This window comes from Tupaia chinensis, unplaced genomic scaffold (genome assembly GCF_000334495.1).
Source record: "Tupaia chinensis unplaced genomic scaffold, TupChi_1.0 Scaffold000527_1, whole genome shotgun sequence".
NCBI classification, from domain to species: Eukaryota; Metazoa; Chordata; class Mammalia; order Scandentia; family Tupaiidae; genus Tupaia; species Tupaia belangeri.
In genome coordinates, this window is record NW_006160040.1 from 694250 (window position 1) to 716219 (window position 21970).

At 42.0% G+C, this 21970-nt stretch overlaps 1 protein-coding gene across 1 annotated transcript in view; it reads right to left on the reverse strand.

The window, feature by feature from the left end:
• The window catches only part of PREP (prolyl endopeptidase), a gene marked incomplete at its 5' end in the record, with an annotated part of 120087 nt that overhangs the window by 40980 nt on the left and 57137 nt on the right, over positions 1–21970 (reverse strand). Inside the window, 4 exon segments of the mRNA XM_014591041.1 lie at positions 819–922; positions 8455–8652; positions 13157–13348; positions 21954–21970. The exon segment at positions 21954–21970 is cut by the window's right edge and continues 8 nt beyond it. Coding sequence (XP_014446527.1) covers positions 819–922; positions 8455–8652; positions 13157–13348; positions 21954–21970 — 511 coding nt within the window.

Sequence of the window (21970 nt, forward strand, 5' to 3'; positions counted from 1 at the left end):
GTCCGGGGAGCATCCAGTGCGCTTCATTCTAATCTGCCCTACACACGATGCTCTCTGTCTTTCTCCGTCCCTCTGTATTCCAGCGCTCCAGGACTGGGAGAGCCTTGATAAACACCTGATGCCCTATTGGTGACCTCTTGTTGGCAAGGATCAGAGACGTTCCCTGTCATCAACCGACCAATGATTCTTTTTCCAGAAGACTTAGTAAAACCTTGGGGAGCTAAAAACCCCAAACCAAAAACCACCAAGATTCTTATTATGAAAAGACAATAACCAGAGACTGAGTTTGTGGTAACATGACAATTAATTAGTTAATTCATTCACTCAAATATTTTCTCGAGTGCCTGTTCCATGCCAGGTGGAAATACATATGAACTTTGGACAAAGCAGAGGGGCTCACAGCACCTGAGTAAATGCTTCGTGTAGCACAAATCTCTGTTGTTACTTATGACACCAAAAGACCTGAACTAGAACACAACCCGTTTTCAAACAAGCAGACTGACACTGACAAACGGTGGTGCTTTGATAGCTACTGCAGTTAAGAGCCCCAAGACTCTTACTGCTTTGGCTTCTTACCAAGAATAGCAGCCACGGGAGCAGAACCTGTAAGCTATGGGAGGGCAGGGACTGGTGCCGGGCTCACTGCTGAGTCCCGAGTGCCTGGCTCAATGCCCAGAAACAGCAGGGGCTTCAAAACATTTGTTGTCTGTATTACCGTGGATTACCTCCACAGCTTCTGACAAGCTGGAGAGTACTGAATGGCCTGGCCCCAAAGTCAGATTTTCTAACTCATGTCAACAAGGTCAAATTCTCCATACCTGGATTGTCTGGTAATCGGAAGCATCGATTCCTTTCACGGTCACCTCTCTGAAAACTCTTGGCTCCAGTTCCTCTTTGGTAAGATCACAGTGATAAATGATACCTTAAAAAGGAGAGGAAGTCTTGGATTAGTCCACGAGACTCACTAGCTGCAAGAGGGGAAGGATCACATGCACAAGCAGATGCCGGGAACTGCAGGCAAAGAACTGTAGCCAGGGATCTAGCTGGTCACCACCGCAGAAGGGTCACAACAGAAGAGGTGCATAGAGCAGTCTGGTGTGGTGTGCTATGCACGTGACCACCTTCATCATTATCATCTCACATGGTCTTCCTCTGTACACCACTAGTCTGTGCATACGTTTTAGAAGAATCTACTGTACTTTGTGAATATGAGAAGAGGTTAAAAAAAAAACAAACCCTAATCACAGAAACTAAACAGGTTCAAGCCAGGTTGCTTAGGAATGCAGGTCAAAGAAAGTGGTAAACTTCATTTAGGCCCATTCTACCCAAGAGGCAATTCACAAAAAACTTAAGTGACTTGCCCAAGGTCAACAGCTAGTCTTGGTGGCTCATGATGGGTCTCTAGGCTCCTGCTACCCAATGCTTGTCCATCCATGGATACACACATATGGACAGAAGTCAGGGACCAGAGGTGATTAGTAGACATTTCTTACTTTATTTAAAAATTTATTTATTTATTATTATTTATTTATTTTTAGTGAGATTTTTGCAGTAGAGTGTGTGTGCTTGCCAGAGAGATGAGAGAGACAGAGAGATATTAGAAGAATCTACTGTACTTTGTGAATATGAGAAGAGGTTAAAAAAAAAACAAACCCTAATCACAGAAACTAAACAGGTTCAAGCCAGGTTGCTTAGGAATGCAGGTCAAAGAAAGTGGTAAACTTCATTTAGGCCCATTCTACCCAAGAGGCAATTCACAAAAAACTTAAGTGACTTGCCCAAGGTCAACAGCTAGTCTTGGTGGCTCATGATGGGTCTCTAGGCTCCTGCTACCCAATGCTTGTCCATCCATGGATACACACATATGGACAGAAGTCAGGGACCAGAGGTGATTAGTAGACATTTCTTACTTTATTTAAAAATTTATTTATTTATTATTATTTATTTATTTTTAGTGAGATTTTTGCAGTAGAGTGTGTGTGCTTGCCAGAGAGATGAGAGAGACAGAGAGATAGAAAGTGAGAAATCGTTCCCCAGGGGGAATGCCTATGCTGCAAATGCTTTTCCTCCATTCTCTTCTTGAGATTATGGTCACGTGCTTGGGGTGAATTTTAAGCTTCCAGGTGCGGGACTAGAATTGCCGTCGACTATGGGAATCCAGTGACATAACGATTACGTCATCTGCTGGTCCCTCAGAATTACTTTTAAAATTTTGTTTATCCCAGGCATTGTGCACAACACAAAATGACTGATAAACATGAAGAGTTCCAGCTTATTTAACCACTAATTAAAATTCCATTTCCTGAATTTAATGCTGGTACTCTCTAACATTTAAAAACTAAACCAAAGAAACAATAAGTATGAGTCATTAATGTTTGAAAACAACGACACTGCTGTAGTTTGGGAAACAGAATTAGTCATTTGCAGTGTGCTGGTGTAGAAACAGCACCTCCCCACGTAATACTTTAAACATGTACTGCCAAGTATATGAAAAATCAATTTAGCAGGAAAACCAGAAACCAAATGGTACTCCCACAGAATACATTTATATAAATTAACCAAGGATTAAAATGATGGCTCTAGGGCCAGCAGGTGGCACAGAGGAATGGTTATGTTGCTGAACTCCCAAGTAGTCAACTGCGGTTCAAGTCTTGGACCCAGTGGCTTAAAACACACTGGGTGCGTGTGCGTGCATACCCAAGATCCTGAGAAGAGAATGGAGAAGGGGCTGTGGCATGGCCATCCTCCCTGGGGGATAATTTCTCACTTTTTGTCTCTGGCAAATGCAAGTGCCCTATAGCAAAAAATCCCTCTTAAAAAAAAAAAAAAAAAAGATGGCTCTAGGGCCAGCAAAGGTTGGGGTGGCTGGATATCACATGGCTGACTGAGCAGACCAAGTCCTCAACCTGACTGCTTAAAAACCATGCCAGGCACATGTGCATACATGCCCAGGATCCCAAGAGAAGATTGGAGGAGAAGGGACTGCGGCATGGCCATTCCCCCAACAAGGGGTGATTCCTCACTCCTCCCTCACCCATCTTGTGAGCACAGACGCCCTATAATAAACTGGAAACGACAAAAAGGTGGCTCGCTCTTCTCAATTCTTCTGTGTATGTGTAGGTTAAACATCTCTTATCTTAAATGTTTGGGACCAGAAGTCTTACAGATGTCAAACTTTTCCATATTTGGGGATATTTGTAAATACATAATGAGATATCCTGAGGAGAGGACTCAAGTCTAAACATGAAATACATTTATATTTCATATACACTGCATATAAATTGCCTGAAGCTAATTTTATACAATATTTTCATACTGCAGTGTTTCAACTACAACTCATCATATGGTCAGGTAAAGAATTTTCCACTTGTGGCCTCATCTTGGTACTCAAAATGTTGTAAATTTTGCAGCACTTGGGATTTCAGATTAGGGGTGCTCAAACTAAATCTTACTAAAAATGATACTCTATCCCCGACTGGCAAGAAGCAATACAGCAAAACCACTAATCTCTCTGAATGTTCTTTCTTTTCTTTCTTAAAGGTTTTTGCCATAGGGTGTGTGTGCTTGCTAGAGAGAGAGAGAGGGAAAGTGAGGAATCATCTCTCAAAAAGGATGCCATGCCACGATTCCTTCTTTTCCATTTTCTTCTCAGGATTTTGGGCACACATGGACCCACTGTGATTTTCAAGCCACCAGGTCCAGGACTCGAACCATGGTTGGCCATGTGGGAATCCAGCACCTTAACCACCATGCCCCTGGAGGTTCCACTCCTAATGTATTTCAATTCTCAAGTTCACAAACTATTTTAAGGTTACTATAATATGATTACACTGATAATAAAGAGATATTAACATGACTGTGGTATTGGCTTTCTTCATTTAAGTTATACTTAGGTATCTGTTCTTGGAATATATTGTTATAGGGTCTAGCAGTTGGCATAGTGTCTATGTCGCTGGACTCCCATGTAGTCGACCGCGGTTCAAGTCCTGGACCCGGTGGCTTAAACTCACGCCGGGTGCGTGTGCGTGGGTGCCCAAGATCCCAAGAAGAGAAAGGAGGAGAAGGGATTGCGGTGTGGCCATGCCCCCTGGGGGGTGATTTCTCACTTTCTGCCTCTCTGTCTCTGTCTTTCTGGCAAGCGCACATGCCCTATAGCAAAAACCTCCCCCCCCCAAAAAATATATATCATTATATATAATGCAATTCCGAACTACACCCTGCGAACCTGCAGTACACTGACATTACTTCCCTATATGAATACAGTCTTGAGGGCGAAAGGCTATCTTCAGATATATCTTAATCTTCAAGAACTTTTTGAACCACACCTGGTACCCCCCAAAAACACAAAAAATCATCTGAATCCTTGGGAAAAAGCCCAAACAATCAAACAGAAAAGTATGAGTGCAGCCCAAGCATATACCATTTGAGCACCTCACATCATCATGACCTGCAGGACAGCGAATAAGAGGACTTGGGAGCCAGAACTCCAGGCTCTGGCAGTTATTAGCTTAGTGACCTTAGACAAACCATCACCAGTGTAGAAGAATGCGAATCACTGAGTGGAAGCCAACGAGTAGAAAATAAGTTGAAACACCTGTTCTAGAAAGGGTGCATCATCTAACCTAACAGCACCATGAAATATGAATGCAACAGGGTCTGGTTATTGTTCAAAGCACGGTGTCAAATGCCTGACGGCTACTCTTCTGTCCCATGAACTAAGTGGTACCCCAAAGAAGGCTGTGTTACCTGAACGTAGCATTGTACAACACATTTTATCAGTACTGTCTACTTACAGACCCTTCTGGGTTAGGTGGGTTAGCTCATTTCACATTCGCACCATAATGTGAATCCTATAACCAAACGATGCTTTGTGTCCCACCTGATTTTGCTCACAAGGGGTAAGAATGAAGAAGGGAGGATTTTTGAGAAAACGCCCTAGAATCACAAACCAGAGAGGACTGCTAAGGTGATCTCCAGGGAATAAATGTCAAGTTTAAGGGTAAAGGAGAACTGGGTTACGGAATCCCTTCAGGCCAGAAGCAGGGTCTGAAACTTTTCCTGGTGGAAACAGCCTGGTAACAAGGCTATCCTAGGGACAGAAGGAGCAGGGGGATCAGTTAGCATGCTGCCAGTGTAATCCAAAATAAACAAAAGCAGGTAAAAGTGAGATTTAGGAGGGTCACCTCCAGGGGACGCTGCAAAGGAAGAATCAGAGGGACCTGAAAAGTGGGCTATGAAAAGAGGAGGCCAAGGAACTTTGCAACCTATAGTGCATGTTGTTTTATCTGACTATAGGTTGGAATTAATGCTATTTTAAAAAAAGAAAAAGAAAACAAAAACATGCCTCTTAAAAAATTTTTGCCTTTCCTAAACAGTCTGCGTAAGGCTCAATTGCTCACCTTCGCCTCCCAGGAATATGTACATGGGAGTGCTGCACTGGATTATTACGATACACAAGTGTGTCTGGAGCTAACCTTAGCCAATCCCAAGGTTCCAAAGCACCAGAATTAATCAGTTCAACAACTAAGTGTTTTGAGCCACAGGGACTAAGTGCATCATGCTCCAAATTGCCCTGGCTGGCTGTTTTTTTCTCAAATGTGACTCAAGGTGCAAAAGTCATAACTGACTTGGGATCAAGATGCATCTTTGGGGTCAGGCAGTGGCATAGCTGTAACACAACAGGGCCTTCATGGAAAAGGTCCTGGCTTCGCATCCTGGGACTTCCCTACCCATGATTCGGGCCAGCCGAGACCATGAGTAGATCACAGATTGAAGACCCTCTTGGGGTCTCTTCCTGCTGTCTCTCCATTTCTCTCATCTCACTCCCTTTCTCTCGGAAGAAATGAGTAAATGAACTTAAAGAAAGTATTAAATTAAAAAAAACAAGTGTCTTCACTGTGTACCTCTCTGGGAGATAAAATCTGCTGGCATCCACTTAGCAGATGTCCACAGCAGGAAGAGGGAACAGAGCTATTTGCAACCATGGAGTTTGCACTAATAATTTCATCTCTGTTGTGTGCTGCAGCGGTGAATGGCTCACCTCAGAAACCGATGTAAGACAGCTCTCGAGCCGATGTGGATGTGTGTGGATGTGTCTATACACACGCTGACGGTTCTTGCTTTTCTGAGATTATTTTTTAATAATCTGATGGCCATTTCTGCATTTGGCCTCAGAAGGCCTGCCTCTGGAAGACCTGTCTTCTGGTTTTAGATATGAAATTGCATTAAGGGAAGAAGTGAGAAAGACAGAGGCAAAATGCCTGAAAGAGAGAAAGGAGATGACAATGCAGTACAGCGACAAACTAAGGCTTGTTCAGAAGCTGCCTGGCTTGTATAGAAGTGGGAACACACTTCTCTTTTCAAACTTCACAGCCATGGTTCAGATCATATTTCAGTGCCTGGCACTGAATCCATCGCTGTACACTAGGACAATGAGCCCTTTCTTCCTCAGGTAATGATGAGCTTGCTCCTGAAATAAATGGTCACATGGGGCCGCTGACGGAGGTTTACATGCCTTGGGGGACTCTGGCTTTTATTAAGAGCAGGTGAGTCACCCCTGCTCTGTTCTCTTCATTGTCCTTTATCCATTTAAAATGTTTAAGACACAACATTTTCCAAAGTAAGGCTTTTAGAGACAGTGTTCAGCTTAAGAAAATAAACTGCAGGCCCTGAAGCAGCAGATTACAAATAGCTATCTAGAGGAAACAGATTTTTCTTGGTCTGTCCACGGCCTGTGGCTCTACTCCAGGCTCTGGGGGAAAGTGAGGGGCTTGGGGAGGCATCGGATACCCTGAAATAGCATTCTTCAAGTAATTCCCTCTTCGTGGCTCCTGGTCTTGGGCATGGTTTCCACATTATTATGGGTACTTTTTCTAACCCATCTTGATTCTCTGCAAGGTGCTTGGGAAAGTAATGTCAGCTCTATTTTCCAGGTATACCATTGGACTCACTTCCAGAACATCACTCTTGGTTTTAATAACACCACAATTCAATTCCTGCTAGATTGCCTACTCTGTGGCCTGGAGGCTGAGAAGAGAAGTGGACGAGGCATCACTGTCGCCTAGTCAAATCCCAAGGGGAGGATGGAGCCCTGTCAGCACCTGCCCAGCTCTCCCCTAAGACAGCTTTTGTTCCCAACGACCAAACGACAATAGAACTGTGTGGCACAGAAAGTGCTCTAGGAGAGAGCGACAAATAAGCAAGAAAAGTGAAGATTTTTTCCAGACAGATTGCTTTCAGGACAGGGTCTGCCTGGTCAACTGCAACCTGTCAACTGGGCCAGACTCCAGGGACAGCTCACAGGATGTATGTGGTACACTACAGAAAGAGTACAGCCAAATGGAAAGGAAAAAAAGTACAGTGATATGCCCAACCTTCAAAAAGGTCAAAGAGAACTATGCAAATTTGGGGAAAATGAGTCCATATTAGGAAATGTAAAATTGCAGCTCCTGTGCATTTTTCCTTCCCTACTAGAACAAGGTAACTTTCCCCCATGATGTAAGACTATACTTAAAGGATATTTTAACCCAGTTTAGCAATAGCAGAATTCATTTGCAGCTTATTCAAAATACTTTTTTTTTAAGCTTCTTTTGTCATAAGGCACACGTGCTCGTTGGAGAGAGACAAAGGGAGACAGAGACAGAAAGTGAGAAATCACTCCCCAAGGGGGATAGCCATGCCACAATCTCTTCTCCATTCTTCCAGGACTTGGGGAATATACACGCATGCACGCAACGTGATTTTTAAGCCATCAGGTCTGGGACTCAAACTGTAGTCAGTCATGTAGGAGTCCAGAGTCTTACTCACCAAGTTACCTGCTGGCTCCAGAAAACATTTTTTTAATGCGATGTTGCTATAATTGTTATTTTACACTTTTGGTTACCTGAATTGTGATCTTGTGTATCCATCAAAGGCTGAATCAAAGGGTATATCTGTTGGTCCTATGTTTTTAACTTATCTAGAACAATAGTTGTTCCGTTCCCCCAGAAGCTCAGAACATAAGACTGGTTAAGAGTACAGTTTTAGGTGTTTATATTTTCTTTTGTTCTGAGCACCTGTCTTGTAGTTTAGTTTTGCTTTTTAGGATTTTTTTATGCCTTAGGGCATTTGCCTTGGTGGGGAGGGGTGGAGACAGTGAGAAATCACCCCCTGGGGGCATGGCCACGCCATAATCCCTTCTCCTCCACTCTTCTCCCAGGATCTTGGGCACACAAGCACATGTGCCCAGCGTGAGTTTCAAACCACTGGGTCTGGACTTCAACTGCATCGGCCATGTGGGAGTCTAGTGACATAACCACTACACCATCTGCTGGCCCCCTGAGCATCTGTTTTAATGTTCTATTTCTATTACGTCATTTTATGGGATTTAAGTTCTGTATTTCCACTTCCCAAGAGAAACCCAGACATCAGCCTGACATTCAAGGGCACAATAGTGAGAAGACTCTCAGCTCTCACCTGGAGATAAAAAGGAAGTAAACTGATAGAAGATCTCAGTGTCCTTCTTCTGACCGCTGTACCCCACGACGCTGCCAACCTCAAGTGGGAAGGTCTTGAGAAGAGCACCAGTGGTCAGGTCGTGGAGCTGCAGAATGTTCTTCACGTCGTGGAGGTAGCATAAGACCAAAAAGTTGGACCTGACACAAGCCACCCATTCTGCAAAGGTAAGAGGAAGGGAGGAAACTGAATGCAGTTCTGAAAGTTAGTGGAAGATGGCACTCTGCATGTGCCAGGCAGCCGTGAGGCTTACAAAGTCGTTTTACAATGGGCTTTAACCATCCATCTAGCGTTCAGTATTTTTTTAAAATATATTTTTAAGAATTACTTAATTTTCTTTCTTTTTCGTTTTAATTCATTTTATACATTTATTCACTATACATCACTTAGCTTGTAATTTTATGTATTATTATTTTTTTAATTATGCATTCACCAGAGAGAAATGAGCAACAGAGAGAGTGAGAGAGAGCAAGAGAGGGAATGTGAGAAAGCAAGCCTCTAGGTCTGGGACTTGAACCATCATTGGTCATGTGGGAGTCCAGCACTTTAACTACCAAGCCACCTACTGGACACTACTATATTCTTTTAATAAACAGTTGTTGCTACTGTATCCAGAGGAAATGAAATATCCTCTGCCTTGGGCCAGAAGCTATTGGTGATCTAGATGTGTGGAGTACAAATACCCTGCCTATGTTTTGTGACAAATATCATGCTACAGGAGACAGGAGGAGGTAAACACATCCATGTCTGACGGGTATTTATCTGATAAAAACGTAGTAAGACCTTGATCTATACCGCACACCCTGCAAGGTGCTGGAGAGACAAGTAGGAAGACGAGGTCATTTCTGCCCTGAAGACACAATCATATAAAAATACAAGTAAAAATATAAGCAAAGGTAAGAGACTGGTGGTTGAGGACTCAAAGTAAGTGAGAGCCTTCAAGCAAGGGGCGAATTCTGTTTTGATTACAGGGGAGTGGAGGCTGGGAAGGGGGTGCCATTGGGGTTGTCAGGGAAAGGACAGCTTTCCAGGGGATGAGGTGGTAGGAAGACAGCCTGGAAGGAGAAGAAAGGAATGTGAATGAATGAAGAAACCAATGAAAGAATGGACTAATGGCAGGAAGTGCAGAAGGGGGAAGGCTGGTAAAGTGAACATACTGAAAGATCCACTTTCAGAAAGAAAAGAGCTATTCAGTTTAGGGGTAGATGGTGATGCTGGTAGCCTGGTGGGGACTTGGTGGTGAGGTAGGCAGAGGGGCACTTGGTTGGCCGTGACTGAGAAGCCACTGTTTGAACAGGACCACTCTGCAGATTGCAGAAGGGATCCTTTCCCTGATTCTATATCATACACCTTTGCATTTCTAAATAGCCCTAGATTTTCTCCTCTTTCAACCCGGAGTGCATAAACCAAGATCACCTCCACAGGGGTCACGTGTATCTGTCAGCTAAACACAGAACAACGGAAGTCTATAGAGACAGAGAAAAGATGAGTAGGACACAGGTGCAATAAGCCAGAACACCAAATCAAGCCAGGGATAAAGTCTGGACAGGAAAGAAAAGAGAAGAATCCCCAGGATGTGATTCAGAGATCCAGAGAGTAAGGTAGAGAAACGAGTTCCTCTCAACTTGTCTAAGATTGCAACTTGCAGTTACTGAGCTCAGTAGAAGAGCTGGGAGGGGAAAGGTGAGCAAGGCAATAGGGAGAGGAAAAAAAAGATGGGCAGGCATAGGCGTCAATCCGAGATAGGGACAGTTAAGTAAGGGAGAGTCGCTATCACAAGTGGGAGTTGAGACAGGGCTGCAGGAAAGTTCAACATGCTGAAAAGACAAGTCTGGAGGGTTTCATGGGGAGTGATGCCAGGGGGAGGGCTCTTGACATTGATGATTTGGGAACCTGAGAAACTAGTTGTTCACACTATGATCAACAAGACACTGGCTATAGAGAACTCTGAAAATCACCAGGGCCTCAAACTCGGGTTGTTTAGATGACTACAGCAAATGCTATCTCAAGTGCGGATACAAAGAACTTCTACATCCCAAAGGAATTTACTCATTCTCCAATACAGTTTTTTTAAAGCATCTCAATCAAGCAACCCCTTTCACATGGCTTCATGTTTTAAAGAGAGAGGATGGGAAAAAAATGGAAGGAAATTATAACTGTCAGAGAATAATCCATCTGTGTTAACTATGAGTACACCCAGAATTAGAAAGCAGACAAAGTGAATAAAAGAAGGACAAGGTGATTTGTGGACTTATTAATAAAAGCTCTGACTTTATGGCTGTACTTTATGACTCATCTTTAGTTCTTATTCTCAATAGGGCATTCTGTGTTAATGATATATAGCGAATTTGACTGTGCTTCTCTTTGAATTGATGAGTTCTAGAGAATATTGAAGGTTTCCCCTTTCCAGTCTAAAGAACTTATAACCTTCCAGAAGGAAGGTTATAAAAAGAAATCACTCTCCTAAATCTCCAAGCATTAATTTTCATTTCATTAGATCTACAAGTGAGACAGGACCTAACCTTTTTTTAAGAGAGATTTTTGCTATAGGGTGTGTGTGCTCGCTAGAGAGACAAAGAGAGTCAGAGAAAGAAAGTGAGAAATCACCCTCTGGGGGATGGCCAAGCAGCAATCCCTTCTCTTGAGATTTTGGGTATGCACCTGGCATGAGTTTCAAGTCACTGGATCCAGGACTTGAACCGTGGTCAGCCACATGGGAGTCCAACACTTTAACTACTATGCTATCTGCTAACTGAGATAGGCTATCACCTTAAGACAAAGGCAAAATCCCCTTTCCTGGCTTTAAATGGCAGAAGAGTTGGATGCTTTGGGAAATATTTATCACACCCATGATGACTTCCTTTAGGTGATTTGCTGTTCCGATATGACTTGCTTGAGAAGAACACCCAGGGCACCATCTGTGAAGACTATGCTACCAGCGTCTCCTTTGGGCACAGTGACACATAAAGCCAGTGCTCGTGGGGCAGAGTGCCAAGTCTGGCACTGAGGAAGCACTCATTCAACACTGGCTGGAAGGACCCTTACAGGGGACTGGTGTGTGGGGCACATTCCTGTCTCAGGCTGGACAGAAGCCATCAGGCTATCAAAGTGACTACGAAACAGAGTCAGTCTTCCTTTAACAAGGATGATAAAGGAAATGGCCAGAAACCTGTTCCACAGTTGGTGGCTCCCACATCCGATATGAATAAGGGTCAGAAAGTGAAAGGAAGGTTCTGAGGAGGCAGGTGATGGGATTTCCTAGGAAGGAGCCCCTGCCATGCTACAAGTCCCCTTTCCCACTAGGGACAGAGAGTGAGAGGGTGATAGCATCTATTATCAGCCTGGATGAGCCTAAGGACTGGTGCCTGGAAATCTAGAAAGTGTTAGAAGGGCCCACTGACTTCTTCAGGGAGAGAGCCCAGCATGGCCTGCTGCCCTGGAGATGCAGGTATGGATTTTATAGGTAAGAGTAGTCATGAGGTTGTTTTGGGTCCCATGCAATGAAACTGCCTGGAAGGGTGCAGAGAACTCTGTAAAGGAGGCCAGGGAGGGTACTCAGGTGCCCAAGGGCTGAGGAGAATCTCCAGCAAATAGCTAGAGTAGTGCTTCCCCCCAGAGCCAAGAAACTACAGAAATGAGGTTCTGACAGGAAGTGACCATAGGAATCTGAGAGATTCAACTGTAATCTTCTGCCATCCGCTAACCCCCAAGCAATGCCAAGCTTAGAGGCCTGCCAGGCAGAATGCACATGGACTGAGCCACAAAGAGTGCCTTGCTGGTCTTGGATGTGAAGCTGGATCTGTCTGATTCCAACAAATGTGCTTTTTCACTAAAAAACACATTATAAGACTGCTTTATCTGAGACAGGGCCGCTCTGCAGATCTCGGAAGGGATCCTTTTCCCGACTATATATCATATGCCTTTGGATTTTTGGATGGCCCTAGATTTTATCACTCCACAGCAGAAATTTACCTCCAACAAGTAAACTCTTCACTGGCCTGATGATACTGAACTTCCCTTTTGTCTAAAAAGTTGTTCCAAAATTAGTGAGCCTTACTGAAGTGAAATTCAGTTTTCACACAATGAATAATTAATAAAGCACTGAATTTTGAGGAAAATGAAAGAGAAAATGAATAAAAGGCAGCTTACGGGCACTGTGAAACACAACTGATAGGGAGTAAAGTTCTGAAGTGATTAATGCAGTTCAGTGCACGAAGCAGCACATGCAATGGTTTCCAATGAAATCTGACAATAGTCTAAGCTCTTTTCTAATAAGAGGGCTGTAAATCCACTCCTAAGATCACAACGGGTACAGTGCAGGCTATTTGAAAGCTTAAAACTAAGGGTTCTGAATCTAAATGGCTTAGAACATTAAATGCTGGTAATTATTATTAGACAATAAATATACAAAGACAATGGATACTTACAAAAAGCAGAACCCTTCAGGAGTTTTATGAACACCCTGCATTTCATCGAATTGTACAAGGCTGCAAAGACATTACTCAGTAAAGACTGAATGAAGTGTTATTTAGACATTCATTCCTGAACTAGAGGTTAAAGATCCTTGACCTTGGAAGTGCTCACTGGAGAATCAGAGACTACCACCTTGCTGATATTTTGCCAAACACAAAAGCACCATTTCCCAAGTAACCTGGAATCTTACCTAAGACATCTTTCTCATGCTCGGGAACAAGCACTTTCCACTTAGACTCATCAGGATCTGTGAAGTCGATGTTGATGAGGCGGTAGTTGGGAGAATGGCGATTCGTCTTGAACGTGAACACTGTCCCCTCGTTGGTTACGTAGTCATACTCTCCTTCAAAGTTGTCAATCAGTTTTACCCACTTCAGGATTCCTGGCAAGAGACCAAGCGTTCCTGTGACCTCTTCAATGTTTAAAATGGGATTGGTTTGAACGCAGGGAGAAGGGGGAGAATCTTTCCTATCTACAGAGCACAAAGCAGGCTGATATTTAGAAACGGGTAAGGCATGAGAAATAGCTAGAACAAGCAGTAGGGGAATCATAAGGATTTGGAACAAATGCTAAAGAGCCCTGAAAACCTGGAGTGAGGGTGAGTGAGTGAAGGACCTCTCCCCTCAGCCCACTGCCCAGGTCATCAGGCTAACTCTCATCTACCTGAGTGAGTCTCAAGTCTGAGCATTTCTCTCCTCTTCTGCTGCCATCACACCATTTCAAGTCTTCATCACCTCCCTCCTATAGCAGTGACTCTCAACCAGGGGTGACCTCACCCCCCAGGGGATGTTTGGAAATGTCTGGAGACATTTCCAGTTACCACAACTAGAAGATGGGGCTGCTACTGGCCTCTAGTGGGCTGAAGCCAGGGATGCTGCTTGACATGCTGAAATGTCCAGGACAGCACCATAACAGACAGAGCCAGCCTGGTGCCAACAGCCCCAAGTTTGAGAAACCCTGGTCTACAGCCTCATGCCTGATCTTTCTTCTGGTTTTCTTGGGATAACAGCCACCACAGTGTCACATCTTAAGTTGGTCCATGTTAGTGCCCTTAAATTGTTCCAATGACTTTGGAATAAAATCGTTATTTCTTTTCAAATCTCCATGATCCTGAATAGTACGGTCCTTTCCCACTTGTCAGCTCTGGCTTGTTCCAATTCGTCCCCCTCCCAGTCCTGTAGCCCACAGCTGACAGGCGGCCCTTTGTTAGGTTTTGTAACATGTACTTCAAGGCCTTGTCATGGCTGGTTCCTCTGCCTGGCCCTCTCTCAAGTGGTTCGTAGCTTCTAATCAGTATCCATTTCATTTACTCGTAGCACTTCTTCCAGGATGTAATTATGTAATTGTTTACTTCTTAATTCTTTGCTATTTTTACTCACTTTTTCATAGTAAGCATCGAATAGGACAACAGGTACTTCAAAGGTACAAGATAAAACTTGGGCTAAACCGAAGAAGAGATTCTACAAGTTGTAGTGCTGCAGTCCTAAGGACTAGTCTGGAGGGGGCCATCACTGAAAACTCTTAAAATATGTTCACTGTCATCATTCAAGTGGCTCTTCAAATGCAATTTTTAACTTTACAAAAATAAAGACACAACCGTTGCTGAGAAGATATCTCCTTGACAATGTATCCAACATAGATGTTCAGAGAACATTTCAAAAGTTTTATAAACACAGTTTTATAACTTCTAAACTACTAAAAGGCAATGACAGATCTTAGCTAGTTTTCAATCATCTACTACTTTCAATTTCACAGTGAAACAGTTATACTAACTTAGATAATTCATTTATATTCCTTGCATCTTTCAAGGCAATTTCATGTTCATTACCTCATTCATCTCCACAGCGCCTCATCATGTAATTTGTTGTTGAATTAAATTTACCAGGGAAAATGCAATTCTACTACTGAAGAGTAACTTTTGTGGTCAGACACACTCAGATGAAGACCCCTGCTCTAACACAATGTACTTGTGACCTTCAGCAATCTCTTTATTCCTATTAAGTCTCATTTTCTCACTGTAAACTAATAATGAGTATAAAATTATTATAAAAGTGACTATTGGTACCTATCTCACAATAAAAACTCAATAGATGCTATTTCAAAATAAGTGATTGGAATTAAGACTAATAAGCAATTTTAAAAAATCCATAGTTCTCCTAAAAGCTACTGATGACAGAAAATATGAGGGGGAGTACACCTCTTTCACAATGGAAGCAAAATTAAAATACTTAAGAATGTACATATTATGCATTAAACTTTTTCCTAAGGAACTTTAAAACTAAAAAGAGGGGCCAGCCTCATAGTGCAGCAGTTATGGGCTGTGCAGAGAAAGCAGAATCCTGTGGCTGACAAAGGTTCGAGTACTGGCCCTGGAGGCATAGAAAATACATTGGGTATGCTTGTGCGTGCCCATGACTGACAGGAAGAAGAACTGGACGAGATGGGATTGAGGCATAACCAGGCCCCACTGGAGGCCACTTTCTCTCTCTTTCTCTTGTGCACATCCATGTGGTCCCCTGGCATAAAAACTGGGTCACTGGAAAAGTTGTGATGCATTTTTGCATAGAAAAATAGGTCATACCTTTTCTGACGACCCAATAAATAAATGACCCGGATAACCAGAAATCTACAAATTTAATACAATTTGATTAAAATCCAAATGCGATTTTTAGGGAATCTGATGTTATGATTCTGAAGTCCAGCTAAGAGAATAAACACATACAGTCAATAAGTTTTTGATAAGAGAATGAGCTGACTTTTATTTAATTCAACAACTTCTTGTACCGCTGCACTCTAAATCAGCTACCTCCTCAGCAGAAGGTGGTCATCTTCCTGACTTTCATGCTCATCTCTGCCTTGCCTTCCTTAGTACTTCTCCTTCCTCTGTATGTATTCACAGACATTACTGTCAAATTTTGCCTCATTTTTGAATTTTATATATAATGACATTATTCAACATGCATTCTCTTGCATCTGACTTCGTTCACTTGATATTACGTTTGTGAGATTATTCCTCCTTTGGTTATTGTTACTAACTTTTGGTTAAATCCCCTTGTGACTAAAGAACATACTCTGTGTGATTTCTATTCTTTTATATTTGTTGAGAAAGCTCTGAGGTCTAAATTAAAAAAAAAAAAAAATTCTTCTTCGGGCTAGCCAGAGGCATGGTGGTTAAAGCAACTGGGTCCCGCATGTATGACTGGCAGCCTGAAATCTGAGCATGCCTAAAATCCGGAAAGTAAGGAGAAATAGAAGAAAAGGGATTGAGGCTTGACCATGCCCACAGAGACTGCTTCCTCACTTTCCTCTTCTGTCTCTAGTGACTGTACATACTCTCTAACAACTTTTTAAAAGAATTATTTATTTCATTCCACTTGTTATTACTACTTTTTAAAATCTGACCAGACAGAGACAGAGAGAGAGAGAAAGGAAAAGTGAGAAAGCAGTTTGCCTGACCTAGGACTTGAACTACTGCTGGTCATGTGGGAATCCAGCACCTTTAACCACCACATCACCTGGCAACCCAACAATTTTCTTTTTTAAATGTTCTTAAGTGGTCCGGTAAGGAAGTGAAAACTACGTGTGTTCCACCATCAGGTGTGATATGCTTAATATGCCTATTAGGTCATTTGTTAGTCATATTGTTCAAGTCTTTTATACATTTACTGATTTTTTTTTTTTTTTTTGACCATTGTATTAGTCACAGAAAAGTTCTGCTAAAAATGTTCCTTTACAGGGGCCAGCAGGTGGCATAGTGGTTAAAGCAGCTGGAATCCCACATGGCTGACTACAGTTCGAGTCCTGGCAGCTTGCTTTCTTACTTTTCTGGTCTGGGGCAATCCAGACTACGTTCCCACATTGCTGCCTTCATTTCGTCTTGGGTCTCCATGAATTCTCTTCTTTCGTGTAAGTTTGTCGATGTACTTGGAAAGATGCCCTAGAGATGTTTTAGGGCACTTCACAATTGTTCCAATTGGAAAATTATTCAGAGTACACAATCTGCCAAACTCCCAGAAACAGAAGTCTTTACAATTAATTTTCCATCCAAGGTTAAACGTTACATTTGAGTTACAATGATATATTTTTTTCAGTGACAAACTGGTAACCTCAAAAGTTCACTCTGCAGTTTATCCACTCAAAGGTAGCTCCATCTTAGCTTACATAAACAGTACTTTAATAGGAAAAAAAAATCCTCATTTCTTAAAATATTAACTGTATAAATAAAATATTAGATGGCAATGTAAGATTTGAAAAAAATTGGAAAGGTTCATTTGTTTATAGTAAGACTGATGGAACACAATTTTCTGGCTTATGACATTTGTAGACATAAACTCTTGGTTTAGTGAAATGTCAGATTCTTTAAATATTCCCCTGACAATAAAGCATTTCCTGATGTGAAACCTTTATTCCACAAAGTAACCATCTTATGGTCTCTGCCTGAAAAGGTCTTGAAGGCAGTGGTATTTATTATAAGCCTTCTCTACCTCTATCCAAAGTCAAAGAAAACACTATCCAGCAGGTGGGGAGCACTTGAAGAGCAGGGACTACAGACTTCCGTCACCTCCATCACCCGACACAAAGCCTATTAGAGAGGGGCATCAACACCTGTCTGCTTCATAACTACATATAACATTTATATGCTCCTGCACCTGAGACTAAACCTTACATATACAGATGGAGTATCCCTAATACAAAAACCTAAAGCTTCAAAATCCAAAACTTTCTGAGTGCTAACATGCCACAAGTGGAGAATTCCGCACCTGATCTCATGTGATGGATTGCAGTCAAAATACTACAATACAAAAATATTATATAATATTACCCTCAGGCTATGTGTATAAGATATATATGAAACATAGATGAATTCTGTGTTTAGAATTAGATTCCAGCCCCAAGATATCTCATTATACACATGCAAATATTTCAAAAAAGAAAAAAAATTAAAAAGAAAAAAATCCTGAACATTTCTGGTCCCAAACATTTTGGATAAGAAATAATGAATCTGGGACCCGCTGATGGTTACGTCGCTGGACTCCCACATAGTCAACTGCAGTTCAAATCCTGAACTCAGCACCTTAAAATATTCATGCCAGGGACATGTGCTTGTGTGCCCAAAATCCTGAGAGAAGAACGAAGGAGAAGGGATTGCAGGGTAGCCAGCTCCCGTCAGAGGTGATTTCTTGCTTTCTGTCTCTATCTCTCTGATGAGCACACATGTCCTATGGCAAAACACTCTCTTAAAAAAAATACTCAACCTGTACTTGTTTATAATGTACAGACAATAAAAGTAACCCCATTTTAACAGTAAAGAAGTTAATAGCCATCTTCTACTTTTCTAATGAAAATATTCAGAAACATGTCACTAAGTTAAATACATTTATACGCTTATAAGCGTATTTATAATTTTAAGATACAGATTCACTTAAGTTTTCACATACTTTTTTCTTTTTTTAGGTTTTTGCCATGTGGTCACTGGAGAGAGAAAGAAAGAAGGAAAATGAGAGATCACTTTCTAAGGTGGATGGCTACACTGCAGTCCCTTCTCCTCCATTCTCCTCTTGGGATTTGTAGGCACAAATGCACATGTACCTGATGTGAGTTTCAAGCCACTGGGTATAGGACTTAGACTGTGGTCAGCCACATGAGAATCCAGTGCTTTATCCACTATGCCACCTGCTAGACCAAGTTTTCACATACATTCCTTTTTTTTTTTTTTTTTTGAGAGAGAGCTTTTGCTATAGGGCACATGTATTTGACAGAGAGACAGAGAGACAGAAAATAAGAATTCACCTCCCCGGAGGGATGGCTGAGCCACAATCCCTTCTCCATTGTCCTCTCAGGATTTTGGGCATGCATGCACACGTACCCAGCACAAGTTTTAAGCTGCCAGGTCTGAACTCCAGCAGCGGTTGACTATGTTGGGAGTCCAGTGACGTAACCATTACGCCATCTGCTGGTCCTTACACATACATTTTTAAAGGTATGCATTTTTGGATAGAAAAACAGAAAAAAATAAGCTGTCCTGACTTTTCTGATAATCCAATATTTAACTATAAGAAAATATGTGAAAATTTATTCTAAATATAATCCAAGTGAATAAAGCAACTTTATATTCTAAGATTATTTATAGCAAACTTGGGAAAAAATAGTACCTATGTATTTCAAAAGAAATAATCTTGATTTAGGCTAGTATAATAAAATGTAACTAAGAAAATCCAGACCAATCTTTTTCTTGCAAGGTTCAGGATAATTAACTTCAGCTAGTCTACAGGCGTGAAACACATTAAGAACTAAAGGAGTGAAGACTCAGCTGTCTTTTCTACAGCAGAACTAATAAAATGTCATGCTAGCCTGGTGTCCTTACCAACACCTTGATATCTCTTACTTTTGATTTTAAACAAGCTACAGAAAAAGCGTAGCTCCTATGGTATCTTCTGCTCATGCCATATACAAGGTAACTTCAACATTTTCATGGGAAAATGAAAATAAACTATCCGTGTTTTTTCCATAATACTCATTTTCTACAAAGTTTGGAACGACCCCTCTGTACAGGACTAAAAAACCCAAAAAAATCCATGGTCTGTCACCCACGATCCTCAGGGCTTAGTAAAGGACAAACATTTAATTAAAAAAAAAAGTTCAGAGGCCACAAGAGTAAAGATTCAACATGCTCACAAATAAATTAACAGTTACCCAGGGAGAACGGCTTATCAAGCAGGGCCACCTAAGCACAACAATCCTCAAAGGGACAAGCGGAAGTCACTAGAGACAAGCTAGTACACACCTGTTATGGGTCCAATGGGCACTGTAGGTCCTGGGGACTCCTCAGAGAATAACGCAGACCACGTCCCTAATTTCATATGGCTCACATAGCCCCACATGAAGTGTTTTGTATGGAGAAACAAGGAAACCAAAATAGGGAAACTACAGACACAGATATCAACCAGAAAGCGAGAAATCACCCCCTATGGGGGATGGCCTCGCTGCAATCCCTTCTCCTCCTGGGATCCTGGGCACGTACACACACATGCCCAGCATGAGTTTAGGCCACCAAGTTCAGGACTACATGGGAGTCCAGCAACATAGCCATTACGCCAACTGCTAGTCCCTATAAACTTCTTTTTTAAAAACGAATCATTTATTTAATTTTACTTACCTTTATTATTATTTATTTATTTTTAAAATTTGCTACAGGGCATGTGCACTCACCAGAGAAAGAGAGACAAAGGGAAAGTGAGAAAGCAAGTCACCAGGTCCAGGACTTGAACCATGGTCAGCCATGTGGGAGACCAACACCTTAACTACCATGTGACCTGCTGGCCCTCAAAAATTATATATAAACTTATAAGGCCTAATGCCATTACTCTTTTTTCTTTTCTTTTCTTTTTTTTTTATTTTTTAAAATTTTTTCCTATAAGGCATGTGTACTTGCCAAAGAGTGACAGAGTACAAGAGAGAAAATTAAGAAAGCTGCCCCAGGAGAACTGCCATACCAACAGTCTCTTCTCTATTCTCCTCTTGGGATTTTGGACACTTACAAGAATGTGTCCAGCACATTTTCTAAGATCCTGGGTTTGGGACTAGCAATGCAAAGTCAGCCATTGGGGATCCTAGCTACTTTAACCAACACTCCACTGGCTGGCCCTTTTTTTTTTTTTTTTTAATAGTCCATTTATTCATTGAGACAGACAAAGAAACAGTGATAGAGCTGAGATGAAAATGCAAATGCTCGACAGAGACACAGGTACAAGGAATGGCCATGGACACAGACACGTGCACTCCTGCTCTGCTCAGGTTTGAGCCTCCTCAGACTCCGCCAATGGCTGCTAAACTACCCACCCGGAAGAAGCCCACACCAGATATGGCACCTTGTCCTTGGAACCAAGCCAAATTAACTGCTGAGCAAAAAAAAAAAAAAAAAAAAAGGGACCAGCAGTTAGCATAATGGCTATGTTGCTGGAATCCCATGTAGTCGACCGCGGTTCGCATCCCAGACCCGGTGGCTTAAACTCACACCGGGCGTGTGTGCGTGTGTGCCCAAGATCCTGAGAGGAGAATGGAGGAGAAGGGATTGCGGCATGGCCATCCCCCCCCCTCACATATCACTCTGTGATATGTGAGAATGGTACTCTATAGTATCAAAGAATGTTAGGATATGGATCTTGCTCACAGAAGATTAAAAATGATGGAATGTCCAATCAAACATAACTATTTCATAACATAATGTGACAAGGATTCGATACTAATAATGAGTTAAATAAATTATTACAGAAATGCAGCCAGTATTTGAAAATCTGTGTCAACCATCTCTAAAATATATTTTACATTTACCAGAATGTGATATCTTTAGTTGAGTGTCCTTATCTGGACGCTAACATATCTCTGAAGGAGTTTCTGGGTCTGGGAATTTTCCGTATAGTAAACTGAGCAGTTGAAAAGCCTTTATGCTTGATGATAGTGCTGGCGTGGTAGAGATGTTGGGGGAAAACATTTGAATTTGTAACTGGCTGGCTCTATGCTTACCATCACAGCATAGAAGGATTCAGGGAACAAAACCAAATTGTTATTGTACATAGGGCTCAGTACTGAGGAGCTGGTGTATGATGACCTGTAAGCCTGGTCAATTCTCACTGGACTAATAACCACTGTCTGGACAGTTTATACCATTCCATCCAGAGAGCTACACTTTACAGACCAAGAGGCCACTCTTAACACTGGTTTATCAACAGTACTCACAGGACATTGGAATACTCAAGCACAGAAAATCTGGTTAATCCCAATCTACAGAGAAAATGCTAAAGTCAACAGTTAGCTTCATTCCCCCCGCCCCCTCTCCTTTTATGGAGTAGTACCGAATGAAAAAGATTATAAGATCTGAGATGATGTGGTAAAATAGAAGGAAAGTTTCCCGGGCAATCAATCAGAAGACCCAATAATTGCTTTTCAATGGGACTTTTTGGAATTACCTGTCTCTGAAAATAGCTTACCAGTGATGCCACTGGAT